This window comes from Montipora foliosa, chromosome 11 (assembly GCF_036669935.1).
Source record: "Montipora foliosa isolate CH-2021 chromosome 11, ASM3666993v2, whole genome shotgun sequence".
NCBI classification, from domain to species: Eukaryota; Metazoa; Cnidaria; class Anthozoa; order Scleractinia; family Acroporidae; genus Montipora; species Montipora foliosa.
Window position 1 is genome coordinate 25,192,151 of NC_090879.1, and position 17,703 is coordinate 25,209,853.

The 17,703-nt window shown below is 39.1% G+C and overlaps 1 protein-coding gene across 1 annotated transcript; it reads left to right on the plus strand.

Annotated features, from left to right (window-relative positions):
• Nucleotides 1-3,910: 3,910 nt before the first annotated feature.
• On the plus strand, nucleotides 3,911-10,071 carry LOC137976298 (uncharacterized). Its single transcript, XM_068823597.1, has 3 exons — nucleotides 3,911-4,692; nucleotides 7,387-7,496; nucleotides 9,305-10,071. The coding sequence occupies exons 1-3, from the start codon at nucleotides 4,039-4,041 to the stop codon at nucleotides 9,327-9,329; spliced, it is 789 nt and encodes a 262-aa protein (XP_068679698.1). The 5' UTR covers nucleotides 3,911-4,038; the 3' UTR covers nucleotides 9,330-10,071.
• Nucleotides 10,072-17,703: the final 7,632 nt, after the last annotated feature.

Here is a 17,703-nt window from a genome sequence, read left to right on the forward strand (position 1 = left end):
AAAAATACCTACCGTGTTGGGCTTAAGTATTCTCCCCCAGCAATCTCCGCATAGAATTTTCGGGAACGCAGTTCCTTGGAGTTTTTTGGGAATTCTCTAAGTCTCTGTAGCATTGAAAGAAACAAACCTTGGGAAAAGATCAGATTACCGACATAGGAAAGCAGAACTGGAATAATGGTTGCAGTACTCAATATTCTCTTCCCCAGGGAGATGCGGTTACGCCCTAGGGAAGAAAATAATTAACAATTATTCCATGAGCGCGCGTTGGATATGTGATGGTAAATAGCCATCTCGGCGCTACACGCCTCGTTGGCTATAACCAGTCTCATATCCAACAAGCGCGAATGAAATAATTGTTTTATTAAATTCCTTTAACTCCAAAAATTTGGAAGTACGAAATACGAGCAAAAAAAGGGAGCAAATCCGAAATCGAGAAAACGTGATGAAGGTGAGATTTTGTGTAATACCTTGTGGTCAGATAGACGTAGGCTCATCACAAAAACATTTCTTGCCTTTTCGCGCACTAAACGTCGGAATTGATCCAAACATTCCACAGAAAAAGCTTTTTTCTTTTTGTCTTTATTCAAAGAGAAATTTCGATTTCAGGTGGATTTTAATTTAGTTTAGCAACGCTTAAGGCAATCATTTACCATATAAGGTCAAACTAAGGTATATGAGCTGATAACCGAAATTGAGTGAACCACTCAGAGCACGCGAAGTGCATTATCCGAGGTTGAGAATTTAATAATGAAATTAACACCTTTTGTCCCTATGAAATAAGTACAAAACGCCATTATATAGAAGTACACGGTAAGGTCACGTGACAATTTATCAAATCTTTAACGGCCAAGCTATACTTTACTCCACCATAGTAGTGTGGGTTTGAGGACTCTAAATATTTTAAATCTCTCTCCCTCTAGTTGAGGTTTCAAAGCAGAAATAACTTTAACCCCGCCGCACACGGTGAGGAAAGAGCTGAGCAAACTGCCTCGCGAGGCGGTTTGCTCAGCCGTTTCCTCACATGTACAGGGAAATTGTGCTGACAAATTCGCCTCGCAAGGCCGTGAGGATAAAATCAAACATGTTTGATATTTGATATTTTAGGGTCTGGCTAGAAATGTTCCGCTCATTTTTTCCTCCTGCCGTGATGAGGGCCAGTCTGAGAGACAACTTCACTGGTGAACCGCCATGTTTACAACAGAGCATTTAAGGCGTCCCAGTCTGCATGAAACCATCTCTCACCTCTGTCTCGAGAAGACCAGACACGCGCGCTTCTTACCTTACGAGTTTATGGGCTTTTACTACGTGTAGAAGACACACATGACGTAAAACAATAGAACAAAAATCGTGAAACAATACTTTATTCGAATTCTAAATCCCTAAAGACCCCTAAAGCTTTTGTTACGTCTTGTGCGTCTTCTACACGAAGTAAAAGCCAGTTTATGCCTGTAGAATCTGTTTAACTGGAATGTCAATTCCTTGTAACTGAACCAGCATCCTAGTTTTTTTTTGGTAGGCTTCGTATCGGAGAGCCAGAACGTTTACGCATGCGCGGACGTAATGTTTGAACAAGGGAGAAAAACACAGTACCTCCAGACCCGGCGCTGGAGCGTCGTACCAAACGAGTCATCCCGGGATTTCGGCCCGTGCGATCGCTTTTGGACGCAGTTGGCCCTTCGCTGCTTTCTGCTACCGACCTTGCCTCCCAGTACGGCATTAGGGAGAGATATGTCGGCCCTTGTACCATATGTGACAAATCCCACGCCAACTCACAGCTCCAAACCGCCCTTGTCAATATAGCGGAAGAATTAGATGCCTTATATATTCAAGGGAAAAGTCATTTTCTCTGTCATATGGTAAGCACTGGAGTCGCAGATTTCAAAGTGTGCGCACGCGCCCTGCTTAAGGTAACATACATCAACTTTATTTCATCTCGAATTTCAGAATAACTACAAGAGCTAATGTCTTCGAGACATTACATTTACAGCTAAAATGTATAGCATGTGCCTCGCGAGGCAATTCCTCACTGTGTGCAGCCATCGTGGGAATCGAGCTGAGCTCGGTCAATCAAGCGTCCAATAAAATACATGGCATTTTCACGAGGCATCAGTGGCGTCGGAGTTTCTTCCTCCGACGCCATCCTGAACAGACTAAAGTCACGTGAGAATGCCATGTATTTTACTGCATAATTGATTGACCGAGCTCAGCTCGATTCTCACGATGGCCGCACACAGTGAGGAATTTGTTTCACGAGGCCAAAAATATCAAACATGTTTGAGTTTATCCTCAAGGCCTCGCGAGTCGCGAGGCGAATTTCTCACCACAATTTCCTCGCACACGTGAGGAGACGGCTGAGCAAACCGCATCGCGAGGCAGTTTGCTCGGCTCTTTTCTCACTGCGTGCGGCGGGCTTAAAGTGTAGAACTAGGGAATCACATCACAGCCATATATTCCTGTCACGGCGTTTTCACAGACTAATTTATTTTTAGATTGAGTTTCCTGTGAACGAGACTCCCGCAGGAGCACGATGACCAATTACAAGAATCTAAGGGTGCATTCTTTTCTCATTCCGAATAAGGAATTACGGAATATCGCAAAATGACCATAATTCTTTGCGAATAAGCTCGGGCATTCCAAGAACATGGCGCATATTGTTGTTTCGATCTACGATAATCGAGACAGACAGGTACGATGGTGGTTTACTCTAAACGAGACCGTGACCTAAATTTTTTATTTCGCAATTTGGTGTACAAAATATCCCCTTTAATAGGAAGGAAAAAAACATATAGCTAAAACGTACACAAAGCCCCTTACCCGGGGATGTAAATTATGATCTTGAAAACAACGACTCGGGAAACGGTTTGAGTCGATGTCGTTCTAAGTTGAGTGATTTTTCCATAAACTATATAAGACAGTGTTCCATATGCTCCAGACTTTCTACCTATCAGGTGTTTTTTCAAACAGTACTTTAAAAACCCTCTCGTTTAGCTACCGCAAAATGTACCCTGAGCCGATGAAATAACGCGCGTGATTAGAATCAGTACAGGCATCAATGGGGTAAGATTGGCACATTATATCTCAAGCACGGTGACATCTTTTTATTGTAGTTTTCAAAACAAGGATTAGTAGGAAACATTAAGGCCAAATTTGAAGAAAATCGTTGGACAACTTTTTTTTCTGAGGAATCACCGAGAGCGACTTTGGTAGTTGCAAAGCTGAAGAAAAAGCGGAACTATTAGTCGAGAGAACTCTGGATCATTGTTATTACCTCTTGACCAGGGGACCTTCGAGACTCGAGGGTTCCGAACCTATTTCAGCCTTTTTTCGGTTGCACAATTCTCCCTATATCTTAAAAACGGTAAGATTTTAGGTCACCAAATTCAAAATTGTTTTAGTTCTCGTTATCTTGAAATCATGTTAAGAGACCATTGGCCTGTTTCTCAAAATTCCCGCAACTTTTCGGGCCTATTTCGGGTTTATATCTTCGCAACGCCGAGGTTCTTAGCCATCAAACTTCGCAATCCTCTTTGTTTTTCTCACATCAAAAACATGTTAAAGGATCAGCTTTTCAAAGTAAGCAGATTGCAGTTTGACGACTGGCTTTTGAGGGGCCCGTTTCTGGAAAGTCCCGAACACTTTTCGGGCCCGAAAAGCCATCTGTGAAATTGCCAACCGCTTGTTTTGGAAAGCCGATCTTTTAACATGTTTTCAAGGTAACAAAAAGAAACATAACTGTGAAGTTTGACGAATTAAACGCTCTCCGTTCTTGAGTTACAAAGGGAATTGTGACACCCGAAGTTTCGGGACTTTCGAGAAACAGGCCCCAGTTCTCCAAAACTCGAAACACCGAAGTTTCTCGAGTTGGAACCCAGTTTGCCACGGTCACAAATCCCAGATGATATTCAAAATTTGTCAGTTCAGAAGAGGTTGACATGGCGTCAGGGTGATTGTATTGACATTTTAAAAGAATGGTGTGTTCTTCTTCATAGTATCCTCAGGCGAAAAAATCTCGGTTGCCTTGTTACAACCTAAGATACAATGGCTGTACCATACCCACCATTCGCAGTGGCTAATTTTATGGATGATGGAGAATGGAACGGTGTAAATGGACTAATGACTCGAAGATACGTTACAATTCCCAAATATTTCGATCCCAATCTGTTATTTTTTGGCGCCGGAGACTCTCCTTTGGAATTATGCCAAAGATTAATGGATGCAGTAGTAAATTCTCCACATTTTGTGACTGTTAGACCGTCCATTAGCTTGTTGAGTATGATTCCAGAGATTATGGAGGAGCTACCAGCCGCCATGAAAGAGCTACAACTTGTCGCCTTTGGCAAAAAATACAACTGGAAGGTAGACGAACTGGAAGGAGTGTTTTACGTTACGAATTACGACTCAATGCGGCTGGATGGACTTAGGAAACAAAAGGATATTGCAGTGGAAGATTTTTTGGAGCACAAAAACATTTCAAGGAGTAAATTATATGGTGTTATTTTTCAGCAAAAGGAGCCGTTGTGGCTAAGTCCGATTCGCTCCGCTGAAGTTTACAACTTCAAGAAAAGATTAGCTGATGTTTTAGACGTGAAAACAGAAAATATATTCTGGATACAAAACCAGCAAAATATTGCAAATCTACTCTCTATAACTATGAGCCGGATTTACCGATGGCGAGACGACAAAGAAAGCGAGGTGTGTTTTTTTATCATTCCAGAAGTTTTGCGTAATATTTTGTTGTGCATGAGTTTGTTTACAATAAAATTTATAAGCGTTTCCGCATTAGAGAGAATTAAGCTTGTAATGAGGTTTTTTTGTCAAAATGCCATCTCCAAGTGCCCACACGGAACAATTTTTCATCGAAATATCATTCTGGGTAAGTTATTCGTTTATAGTAACAGATCTGGAAACCGCGATTTTAATTAATTCAAATATTATCCACATTTGATGTTTGTACAATGTTTTGAATTTTCAGTAATTGTTTTTTGCTCACTTAATTATTGCGCGCATCAAAAGCATACTCAGAGTCTTACGTTAAGCTTAAATTTGAACTAAAGAAGCTATTTTCTAATGCTGTCATTTACATTTGCGATATCCAAAAAATAGACAGAAATCTAAAGGAGGTCAGTGTCCAACATGTTAAAATGGCAGCAGAGAGAGAAAAAAAATAGAAACTGTTGACTCATGTCTGACATTTGAATGCAGTGTCGAAAAACAGAGATTATGGAAACTGTAATTAAAGATCAGGAGCACCCAACAAGAATATAGTTCAAAACCACTTCAACATAGCATTGTTAAACGTAATTAGTATTTAAATGGTAGGTAAAAGGTGCTGGCATATTTTTATCCCCTAATAATTTTTCAACTGTTCGGATTTCCGAGCTGAAAGTCTAGTGATCAGAAATTTATAGGGATCAAAACTTACCTTTTCGAAAATTTCAGCCAAAAATTCTAGGTGACCTATTTAGGGTAAAAATCCGTTAAAAATGGGCAATTATACCATTTTTTGGATGTTCGAAAATCCAAGGACAGGCACGCAAGGAAGAAATTTTACAACAAATGTTCTGAAAATTCTAGAGCAGATATTTTCCGAAAATTGACGTTGGGTGCCCCTGAAGGATCTTATCTGGGGACTGAGTTCAATCTTATAAACTCCTGCTCCTTTCATTACCTCTTAACCCATTGACTCCCAGGGGTTCCCCATTGACAAGTAACATCGTCTGGTGTTAGACAAAGTAAAATACTAAGTCTGACCGATTTAGGCCGGTTTGGGTGTTAAAGTGTTAATCTTGTGGTTGTTAGCCCATCAACCATTAACGTGATCTGTGTCTAAATTGTGGAATTTGTTAGAAAGGGCCATTTTTTAGTCACGTGTGAAGTGTGTACATCGATAAATGTGTATCATAGTCAGCTGGCCCCAGTTGTTTTAAGGGTGGATAGCCCTATCCACTGGATAAATCACTACCCACTGTAGAACTCAATTGGTTTTGCTAGTGTTTATCCACTGGATAGTGATTTATCTGGTGGATAGCGTTATCCACCTTTTGAACAACCAAGGCCTGGTGTAGACCTTGTTTCATCAAAGACATAGTTTTTGTTAATAAGTAATCATATTGTTCTAAGTTGCTGACCAGTTCGCATTTATTTAACCCTATCCAGACATTCCAACCCTCCCGATTTGATTGGGAGTCTTCCGATTTGATATGTTGCCTCCTACTCTCCCGATTTTTCACAGCTTCTCTCGGTTTATTGTGAAATTCTGAAAATAAGGAAAAAATTGCTTATATTTTTAAAAGTATTTTTTTACGATCTGAGTGTAAACATTATGTACTATACTTTCCTATGCTATAATGTCGAACACCTCGTGTTGTGCAGACTCGTAAGGCCAGCAGTATTATTCCATTTTGGCGGACAAGCATGACCAAAACTCCAGTGGTGAGAATAAAGGCCTTTTAGGATACCACAGAAATGATGGCAAAATGCAGGAAATGTCACTCGAGAAAAACTAGATTTGCAAAATTTCTTGAGGGACTGACGAAGGAATCCACTTAAGTTTTCAAAACTGGTCTTGCTTAAATGAAACAGTTCTTATCAGATCTCAATGGCCAACTTTGACGATAACGAGATCATTGCCATGCTTGAGAATATTTTCAAATCCCCCAATGGTTGCTTATCGAAAGGACAAGTCTCTGAAAGACTATCTTGTTAGAGCAAGAATTCCTTTACCTAATTTAACAACCAGGAGTTATATACGGTAACGGTCGAGTGACAGCATTACAACAACAACAACATAATAATAATAATAATAATAATAATAATAATAATAATAATAATAATGGGAGGAGAGCTGACAATAACAAGGAATTAGTGTTACACGGACTAGTACAATCTGAATAAGACTTGGTTACATGCAAACAAATAATGATAATAATAATGATAATAGAGCGGTTTTCAATTGAGTGTCGAAAGTAATTAGATAATTACTTTGGTTTATGATTACTTTACTCAGTGATTGGTTCAAAGTTCTCGCGCCATTTTTTCATCCAATCAGAAGTGAAACCAAAACCAATCGTGGCTCACGCGTGCACATTTTCCCGCGCTTTGTGTCGGCTACGTGTAATTACTTCGAGATTTGATTGGTTTGCCGGATTGTCTCAGTCCTTTTTGATTGGCCAAAGTAATTACTTTGGTTTTGGTTTTACGACACTCAATTGAAACTCGCTCTAATGGCTGTTATTTGAAGAGGGTAACACTTTACAGAAGCTGAATACACTGATAACGTTGTGGCCGTCACAAATAAAAGCAAGGGTTTTTTGTCAGATTTAGTGCTGCAGTAGTAAATTTCTTTACCTGCCAACAACCTTTCAAGAGTCACATTTGTTTTTAAAGGAGAATGAGAAAATTGTGCAAGGGAAGATAGAGCTAAGTAAAGAAGAAATGCAGAAAGAGCTTCTTGAACCAACCACCATGCTGTACGGGGAACTTGCTGAAAAAGATGGGTAAGTAATGCATACAGCTTCCTCTGCTGCTTGGACATACAGTGCATTCAGACTTGTTCATAAGGGAGTTTAAGAAACGACAGCGGCTACAGCAATGACAATGCCAAAAAGAAGTCATAATTATTATTGGTTGAAAGAACCAAAATGATTGTGCTGCACATTTTTGAACAATTCTGTCCTGTACTCGTCAAAACTACTACATGAAATGACCACATTTAAGTTTTTGACAACAACGTGGACAAACTACAGTGTATCTTTTGGTCTCACTCTTTACTTCAAATCCATCCATTCCATATCAATCCAGTCACAGGACACTTCGCCCATATTGAATAATATAAACAAGATGGAATAATCATGAAATACTTAGAATGGCTCAAACTTATATTTTGAAGTGAGGTTTTCGTCACCATAGCCGTCTTGGTTTCTTAAACTCCCAATACTTCATGAATGCACAGTAGGTTATATCTTGGATATTTTGGGGTGTGGTTCAGGGTGTTCATTAGGCATCTACATGTATGACTGAGGAATTTTTTGAAATTCTCCCACTGGATTTTTCTCATTAAGTTAGTGGCCATCATATTTGCAGCAGGGCTTTGTTGTTTCAGGCAACTTAACAGTATGACTCTAAAACTCAGGAAGAATTATTATTAATTTACAGTGTTTGTTCCTTGTGCTTTGAGGAGCTATCTTAGTGGTGGTTACATGTTTGAAAGCACCTAGCTGGTTTCCACTGCAGTTGTTCTGGTGTTATGTCTTAAAATGCTACAATGATAAAAAAAATTCAGTTCCCTTTTTTCTTCAGATTTTGAAAGCGTGTTTGCTTGACACCTGACTGGCAAAATTTTGAGCTTAGAATTACATCCAAAGGCTGTTTGCTTTGAGTGCAAGTTTTGGATTTCACAGTCTGCCATTACTCACGTTCAAGACTGACCAATTGGACCTCAGAGGGTTGGATCAAGGATGAGATGACGTCAAAGACTCACTAGCTTAAAATTGCAACGTGTAAATGCAGCTTATTATACATAAAAACACAAGTTTAAAAGTCTGAAAGCTCGAAACTCCTGTGCTCCATATTAATTTTGGCAGGTGCGCACACATTGCATTTTTAAACTAGTGAGTCTTTGACATTGTCTGGTCCTTGATCCAGCTCTCTAGAGATTTTAAAGTTAGTAATGGCGGACCGTTAAATAAGAAAACTCCAGTCACAATAAACAGGTGGCTTTTTTAAATGAAGGCTGAAAACTTCGGTCACTTAGTGTTCAGTTAACATAGTCTTGAAATACAAAGAAAAAAGTAGAATTGATTTTTGGTCATAGTTCCTGTAGCATTTTAAGGCATTGGCATACTGTCACCATTAGCAATCCCAAGTAAAACTGCAAAACCTGGAAACCAATGAAAACAAAATCTTATTGATCTTAAAAGAATTTTGCTCTCAAGCACTATCTTGTTCAACGTTCGTTCAAAAATGGCATGTGATGTGGACTGGGCATTTAAAGTCCAGTTGTTTAAAAACATCAAGAAAGCTTCACAGGCTGGGATACAAAACAATGCGCCAAAAATAGAATTAGATTTCCTTTTTGCATTTCAATTCTGGATTTCAGTGTTTCAACAAACGGACAGCCTTGATCTTACCTATATTCATTTTCAAGTAATTCTGTTCCACTCCCCATTTTTGCATATAAAAATTGTTTAAAGGGATGAAAATATGAGTGGAAACATTGTCACATCTTGGAAGTGACATTTGCTTTGAAACGTTTGTGAAAATATATGTAACCATGATGTAACCCAGTTTTACCCCATACTTTCAGGATTGTTCTGGCTGAAGGAGTCTAAAAGTGCCTGTAGAAGAATATCTGATCATTTTACTTGAAAGGACTTTGCAAAAAAGTAGATTCAAGTACTGTTACTTGCAAAACAAGTACAACTGATGTTATGTGTAAAAATATTTAAGTTATGTTTTTTACATTCCTTTGGCATGGAGGCAGTAAAACTTCCAGAGCCATTATCATGTTCATTATGATATAATCATTTCGCTAAAGTGTCTATCACCTCAACACAGCTTTCCACTTAATTTATTCTCTAAAATCACCCCAAATACGTTTTGTTATTTTGAGAACCTTTTGAACGAGTTTTCACTTTTTTATTGGCTTTGAAAGGCGGGAAAAGTGGTCATACTTTGATCCATAACCGAGCAATGCAGGGGAATGGGTTCGATACCGGGTTGACGTCACAAATTAATATACAATAAGAACTTTCTCAATGCAAAGCAGATTGTGACATCAACCCGGTAGGGAACCCAATTTCCCCTTCATTACTCTGTTATTGATCAAAGTAGGACCACTTTTCCCGTCTTTCCAAGCCAATAAAAAAGTGAAAACTCATTCAAAATGTTCTCAAAATAACACTCGAGAAATGTTTTTGGGATGATTTCAGAAAATATATAAAGCGAAAAACTGTGCTGAGGTGTTAGGTACTTTCAACCTGAGCATTTATTTTTCTAGAATGAGAAGTGTACTATGATGCATGATTTAATCATGCTAAAAAATGTAACAATTAAAGTCTTTGTGTTAGTATCCGTTGCCGTCTTGCAAATTTAGAGCATTAATGTTTCACTTTGGCTAACCATGTTTTAAGATTAGTTTATTGTAGAATTTCATTATATAATACATTTTTCAATCTGCACTGCTCGCAGGTAGCAATAGCTAGTCGAGGCGAGCAGTGAGATGTGACGGTTTCGCAGACTTGGGCCAATGGGTAACTTGATATGGTTTCAGAAGTTTGTTGGCCAGTGGAACTCGCCAACATAAATCGCATGGATTTGACATATAGATCCGTAACCCTGAACAAAAGGTATCATCTCGAGCCTCTGGGGAATAAAAAGAAGGATTTGCGTTAGTTTATTACACAGAGCCTCGAGATGATGCCTTTTGTTTTGGACTGAAAACGGAAGGGGACTATTCAGCCCATGAAAATTTGTTTTTATCAACGGAGTTGATAATGTAAATTGGCCACCGTACAGAGATTCTAAAAGAATCTCTGTACGGTGGCCAATTTACATTATCAACTCCGTTGATAAAACCAAATTTTTGTATACTACTTCCCCACCGACGCAGCACCACAGTTTCTTTAGAAACTACCCTTTTATTCAGCCCATGGACACGGGACCCGAACCTGGGAATATTGATTACTGAAACCGTCACCTAACCACTCGACCACCACACCGCTAGCTGCTTAGAAGCAATAATTTAAACACTATTTGATAATGCTGTATTATCAAACGGCAACAAACAATATTAAACACTTCAAAAGGTCAGTTTAATACCAAACTTCACGACAAAACTAAACATTTTAAAATCAAAGGCTAGGCCCAATTAATCTAGCTTAGGCCTAATTACTCTTCAGCAGCGATATTCTGTGGGAGACTTGAAAAGATCTTTTTTTAGAGAGCGACTTCTTGATCTCGAGTCCTGGCTCGAGTCCTGATTTTTTTCGCAAACCTCGGAAGGCTAAAAAAACAGGAAATACAAGTCGTATAATAGCCAAATTAGTATGGATCGAAATCTTAACCATTTCAGATTGTGCTATGCAAAAAACCGCTTGAAAAAAGACCTATAAGAGAAAGCATACAAAACAGGAAAAACCAGCTAAAACATTACAGCAAACGAGAAGTGAGACAAAATATGAATGTGTAAAATCGTCTTGACATCCGGGCGACTCACTCTCTTCATTACTGGATTCGTCTTTGCAACATGATCTAAACTCAGCAATGTCCTCTCAAAACCCCCCCCCAAATAAAAGCAGATGTCGCTCTTATCTTGGGCCTTGGGCCCCAGGATAATAAGGCGAACATCGAGGATGAGTAAGTAGAAAAGTCTTTCGCTGCAGAAATGCTAGAGAGGAGTTCTGAGGGCGGCCAGGATTATTCTGCTGTGGAGGCTATTGAAGCATGCAGTTGGTTCTCAGTTACATCTACTTGGCGATAGAGAAAATCAGCCAAGAAACCATTTCCTTCTAAGTCCTACAGCAACAGGAATAATAGGTCCTTCAAATCGGGGTTAAGGCCCGTTTACACAGTTTCAATATTTGCTTCAACATGCATTCAACACTTCGTTGAACCAAATGTTTGGTGCGTTTGAAGAGGTCGACTAATATTGTTGAAAGCGTAAAAAATGTTGAAAGCATGTTGAATCAAGTTTAAATCGGTTTAAACTTTCATTCAACATCGATTCAACTATTCTTTTGTTCTCGAAAATGTTGAATGGTGTTGAAGCCCTTTGAACACTGTTCAACGATTGTAGAACACACGCATGCGCACATCAGGCAGCAAAAGTCAATATGGCGTAGTTTGTTTGGTCGAGATAGTCTGGTTTCTAGTTCTTAGTTCCTCGCAATCAATTTCGCGAAAGTATTGGTTCTCCGCACAACTTTGTTTTTGCGTCCAACATTTGCCCAACATCCGTTCAACTTTTGTTGAACCAATGTTGGTCAAATGTTGAAACCGTTTAAATTAAACGGGCCTTTACTCGTGGCTTCACTACAGTGAAAGTATGGATGCTGTGTTTTGCCGATTAAGTCTACGCATGCCTCTATTGCAATCCAGACAGTCTAGTGCAAGTAATGGGTTCCTGGTATAGCGACTACAAATTTACCATGGTAAAGATTTAGACACAGCCCTTATTTGTTTTGTAATCAGTTTCAATATCCATTGGTTTGCCGAGGCAGTGTTAGAAGTAGTAATGAATTGACTCTGTACAACTGTTGTGCTTCCGATGAGCAAGACAGTCGATAATTTTTAGACTTTTATTGGGAAGACGACGGATATTGTAGTTCCAATAAGGAATCCATGGAAATAATTATACTGCGTCCTCTGAACCCAAAACCCCCAAATTTTCAAAAGCTGCTTAAAAGCTTTGTGCGCCATCAGCTTTTCCCGGAATGCTACGGCCCTGTTGTTTCGAGAACTTTCAGGTTTTTCTCAGCAAAAAGATAAAATTTAAGTTTAGGGCACTGGTGGATATCATTAACATAGAACAAAAAGAGAAGGGGACCAAAAACAGAGCCTTGAGAGACTCCAAAACTAATTGTGGCTTTATTTGATATGTGATCAGCAATTTGAGTAGTTTGGCTATGATTATTTAAATATGAGGAAAACCATAGCAGTTGAGTTCATCTGGAAGAATGTTATGATCAACAGTGTCAAAAGGTTTTTTAAGGCCAATGAGCACACCACATGAGTATAGACCTTGATTCATATTTGCCTGGATTGCAACAATCATGTCTAAAAAAGCTTGTTGAGTAGAGTGTCCTTTACGAAAGCCGTACTTGTGCTTTTCAATGTTTTTCATCATTCTAGTATAGTACATAAGTCTTTCGCATATTCTGTTAAAGTTTGACAATAAAGATATAGGTCTATAGTTATTAGGATCTTTCTCATCTTCAGATTTGAATGTTATATATACACAACATGAAACACTGTCCGGTAGCACACTCGAATCTGTTTTATTGTGAATGTGCCATCCAGTACAAATATGGTTACCTTAGCTTAATTTACGTTGAAAGCTTAGTGTGTTCACATCTTGGTTCGGAGCACTCGCGATGATAGGTTTGAACAATTTCGATCTTCAAACCTTAGGCGTGTGCGCTGAATGAAACCGTTCTTAAAGTCGCTCACATCAAGTACCGTAAAGTACCCTTGGTACTTTCGGAATTAGCAGAGGGTTACCCGTACTAATGAAAATGGGCTCACACAAGTGAGCTACACGGCCAACGTTTGCAAAAACGTAATCCTTCCTTGCAGTGGGTCCCATTCAGTTGAGTTGAAGAGTATATAGGACCTTGCTGACCCGGAGAAATATCACAACTACATGTTGCAGGGGAAGAGCTAAGGAACTTCTTCATGTCTTTACCTTTGTCAGGTGGAGCCCCAGATGGGGCTTTAATGTGACTGTGTGATGCAGTTATGAGCTATGCTGCCGTTATTTGACTCTGTAGCTGCGTGATGCAGCTCGAGTCAAAGACCCAAATTTCGACCTTGCTCACCACAGAGTCTCCGGTAGCTCCGTGGTTAGAGCATCCGACTAGATCACGGAGGGTCGTGGGTTCAAATGCCATCTGGAGCTCAGACTTTTTCCGAGTTTCCAGTGGGTTCCATTGTCACCATTTCATTTACTGTATATATACTTTCTCCACGAGATTACAATTTGTCCTTTGGATTTGGTTTTTCCTGATACCACTTTTAAAAAACCGCGGGATTAAAACCACTGTTACATCGATGTCTTGGAAATGGATGATTCCTGATTAAAAAAATGCTTATATCTTTCAAGGCTGATCTTTAGCGATGAATTTGCTTTTTGCGCGGTCGCTAAGGTGTGCTATCAATGACATTTCACTTTAGATACATTAATAACTAGATGCTTCTGTGAAGCATACACTGGCTTGCCTGTGGTACGTGCTACAGAAAATCAGAAGGCACTGAATTGTGTGGTATTGAAATACAGCATTCCAGTCTCTGAAGAATAACAAATAAAAGAGAAGCGAGAAACATTGGCTTCTGGGCTGACATGTTGATAATTTTCAAGTTCCCTCACAACTTCTTTTCACCACAAGTGTGCCCTATGAGCATCCGAAAACTTTGTAATACTAAACTTCACTGAAGTCAAGCCCTGTTTCGCGGGGTTAGTGTTGGGATGGGAGACCAAAACAATAAGCCCCTCATAAAAAACAGAAACATCTGACCGAAAATACTATTAACGCTAACAAATGCGAACTCAGCAAGGTACAGATTCTGTTAGCGTGCTTTATGCAAAACAAATATTGATGAAAAAGCAAATAAATATTGATACACAGTTTTCAGAAAGAGCAGAAGGAAGTTTCCCGGACGGTCGATCGAGAATAAAATATTTACGACATGAAAACAACATTAATTTTGAACCTTGAATAAAGATCGTTTTCACTGTCACGCAATAAAAAAAATAAATCAAAAACTATCCAGTGCAAAACGCTAAGAAATTGTTATCTTATAGAAGATAAAGAAATAAGACACTTGTCCAAGTTTTAGGCCTCTGCGTTTCCCCAAACTTCAGATATTCGTCGAAATGTTTCGCAGGCCGAAAAATAGTGTAAACATCTGGAACTGACTTTGGCTATCTAGGCGACTGATTATCACTACTGAAAAAACAAGCATTTACATAAGCACTTTTCCTAATGCTCTAACTTCTAAAAGGGCTCAAAATCATGAGATAAGTGTATATTTTTCAACAAACTTGATCGTAGCTTTGTGTCACGCACCTAAATAATCCGGAAATTCAAAATGCTCTGGTTTCCAAACGAAGCACGCTATTGAGCTGTGAAATTGTCAACAGATATAGATATGCCGCCTCTTATGCCTGATGAGAATAAAAACTTTGGTGGATCTTTAGTTTTAGATTTTGGAAGGTGATGACGTCACGTGAAAATAAAAAGTTACGATCAGCGACAAACATTTTGGGAGATTTTTGCTACGTTCAAGTAAATTGCAAAATCGAAAGTGACATGGCCGGAATTCAGCGGGCGCCGTGATTAAGTTACCGCGGCATGTTTACTCGCCAAACAGTGAAGCATCTGTGTCAAATGATGGCAAGATACCGGGTTTTTGTAAGTTTCTTTTTCTGTCAAGTGTTATAAAGTTTGACAATGAAATGAGCGAAGTCAAAACAAAGATCACAATCGCCCAACTCTTGTTTATGCAAAGTCAAAATTTACTCTCCAAGACGCGTACGACGTTATTTATCACCAGGTAATTCCATCATTTTGGAAATAGCAGCTACTTTATTATTCATCTGCGTCACAAGTTTTCACTGATTTTGGGCCTCATTTTGTTGTAACTCAAGCACGCTTCCGACAGGCCTGTGAACCCTTCCTGCTTACAGAGCAATACTAAAAAACTTCTCCCATATCACATTTGAACCTTAAGCTCGAAAATTCAATACACAACATGATATTATAATTCACAAAGGCAGAAAATACCACAGAATCCTTTTCCAGCGAAAATTTTATTGAAACAAACAACATATTTGCTCTTAGAGGCGAAAACCTCTTCCTATTTGATTGCGTGCGTGAAGACAAGAAACTCAATTGTGTCAAATTACCATGTACTTCAGGTAAATACTGCTCACTTTGATTTCGTCTCGACGGGCGATAGATTGTTGTCGAAGTCCAGTACTCGTCGCTTTTGAGATTCATGCCTAGTTTATCCAACTGACTTTCCATTATTGAGCTCCATAAGGGTATATTTTGTTTAAGGATCCACTAAAACGCCATTCGCGTTGCATGACTTTCGACGCCATTGCAGGCTAAGTTAATGATTCTACTGTGTCCACCAGAGAAATCTACGCAGTTCCACCACCCTCTCGATCCTAAGAAAACACGCGCAGAAGGCTCTATACACAAAGACACCACTTACCAGGGGAGTGACCGGCAAGACTTTTACCGACACGGAAAAAAAAAAAAAAAAAAGAAAACAAACAAACTAAACGCAGACCTCGACTGGGTTTGCCCATAGGCAACCCAGTAATGAGCAGTTGGCAGTCAACAAAAGGAATGACAACGTGGTCCTGATCAGTTTTCGCTTATATGAAATGAAAGAATTTGGCTGGATAGTAAGACTGTCATAAAATTTATAAGTTACGTTCTTTCACAGATCATGCCATTCGGCCATTGTGTAATCACGTGAAATCGACTGATATACTTTTAGTGCACGTTTCTACACCTGATAGAGCGTGCCATGTGACATTTTGGGTGATGAAACCTCACAATAACTCGCAGCTGCAAAACATTCTCTTCCTCGATTGGTTGCACGAACTGAAGGGAAATTCCCTGTCTATTGCATTATTAATGAGTTAATACAAAATATCTTCCATTATTTCATATTTTGCAAGATTTTCGAATATTCATAACTACGCTACAAGAAACAGTATTAGACTATTCATGCCAAAGGTTAAATTAAATTATGGGAAACGGACCTTCCTTTTCAGTGGTACAAAGATTTTTAATGCCCGGGTTCCCGTTAAACATTGTTTAGAGTGAAAACGTACAGATATTTTGCCGCGGACCGAGGAAGAAATTTCTTTTTTAATAACTGATTTATGTTATTGCAATTTTTATCATTTTGGCTCCTTGTATGTAAACTGTTTCATAGCTTTTAAATGTAGTTCTTAAATTATATTTGTGACGGTATTACATAAGCTCGTATCACGTGCTCACGTGCTCAGTTTTTGTTTTGTAAAGTCGTTTATAAATAAATTTACTTGGATTTAGATAGCGGTATCATCCTTTTAAATACGAAACGACACGATATATTACAATATTATATATTTTAGGCTTTGATCTGTAACACTTTCAGCTACAGGGACCCTATGGAGACCAGCCTCAGAGCTGAATTGATTAACCCGTTCAATAAACAATTTAAGTTTCACTTCGCTTCACTTCACTATTTCATCATATTCGTCTATTTCTCTAGCAAGCATGAGACATTAGTCATCTGGTTTAATAGTCTGTACATTTCATCACTCAGTGGTATTTTTTAGAAGTTGTCATTATTAGTTGCCGCTACTTTCAACCGAAAATCATCATTTGTTTTTCAACGAGTTGCTTAAAAATAGCGCCGCAGGGTTCCTTACAATTAGGCGTATTGAAAGCGAAACAAGCCATTGTCCTTGATAGGTTGGGAAATTACCGTCGCATTGCATAACCAGTTTCCTGTTTTTCAACAAAAGTTCAAATTCCACTCTGTGCCGAATTTCATTGCAACTGACTGGTAAATCAACGACTTTAGCCTAGAAGAAAATCACGACTTAATGACGGTTCACTGACGATTTTTTCGATGGAATCACATGTTCTAGCAAAGGGAGCAGCAGGCCAATACTTCACTGATCTAGTCGAAGCTTGTGAGGATCATTTCAAAAGAATTTACCCAGAGTGTGTAAATTCAACTCATCATGAAACGGTTATGTGCCCTCCTGTGTTTCCATTTGGATACGTCGCTCCTACAGGTCAAGCTTCTGGAGCAAAGGCACTCACTACAGTGGAGGAAGACGCTATTCGTGGCGATAATGCGGAACTCAAAATATTTCACCTGCTGGAGAAGCTAGGGCAAAACACGAAACAGCCTATGTTTGTTCTCACGCAGCTAAAACTATCAGAGTTTTCCAAAAATGTACTCCAGCAGAAG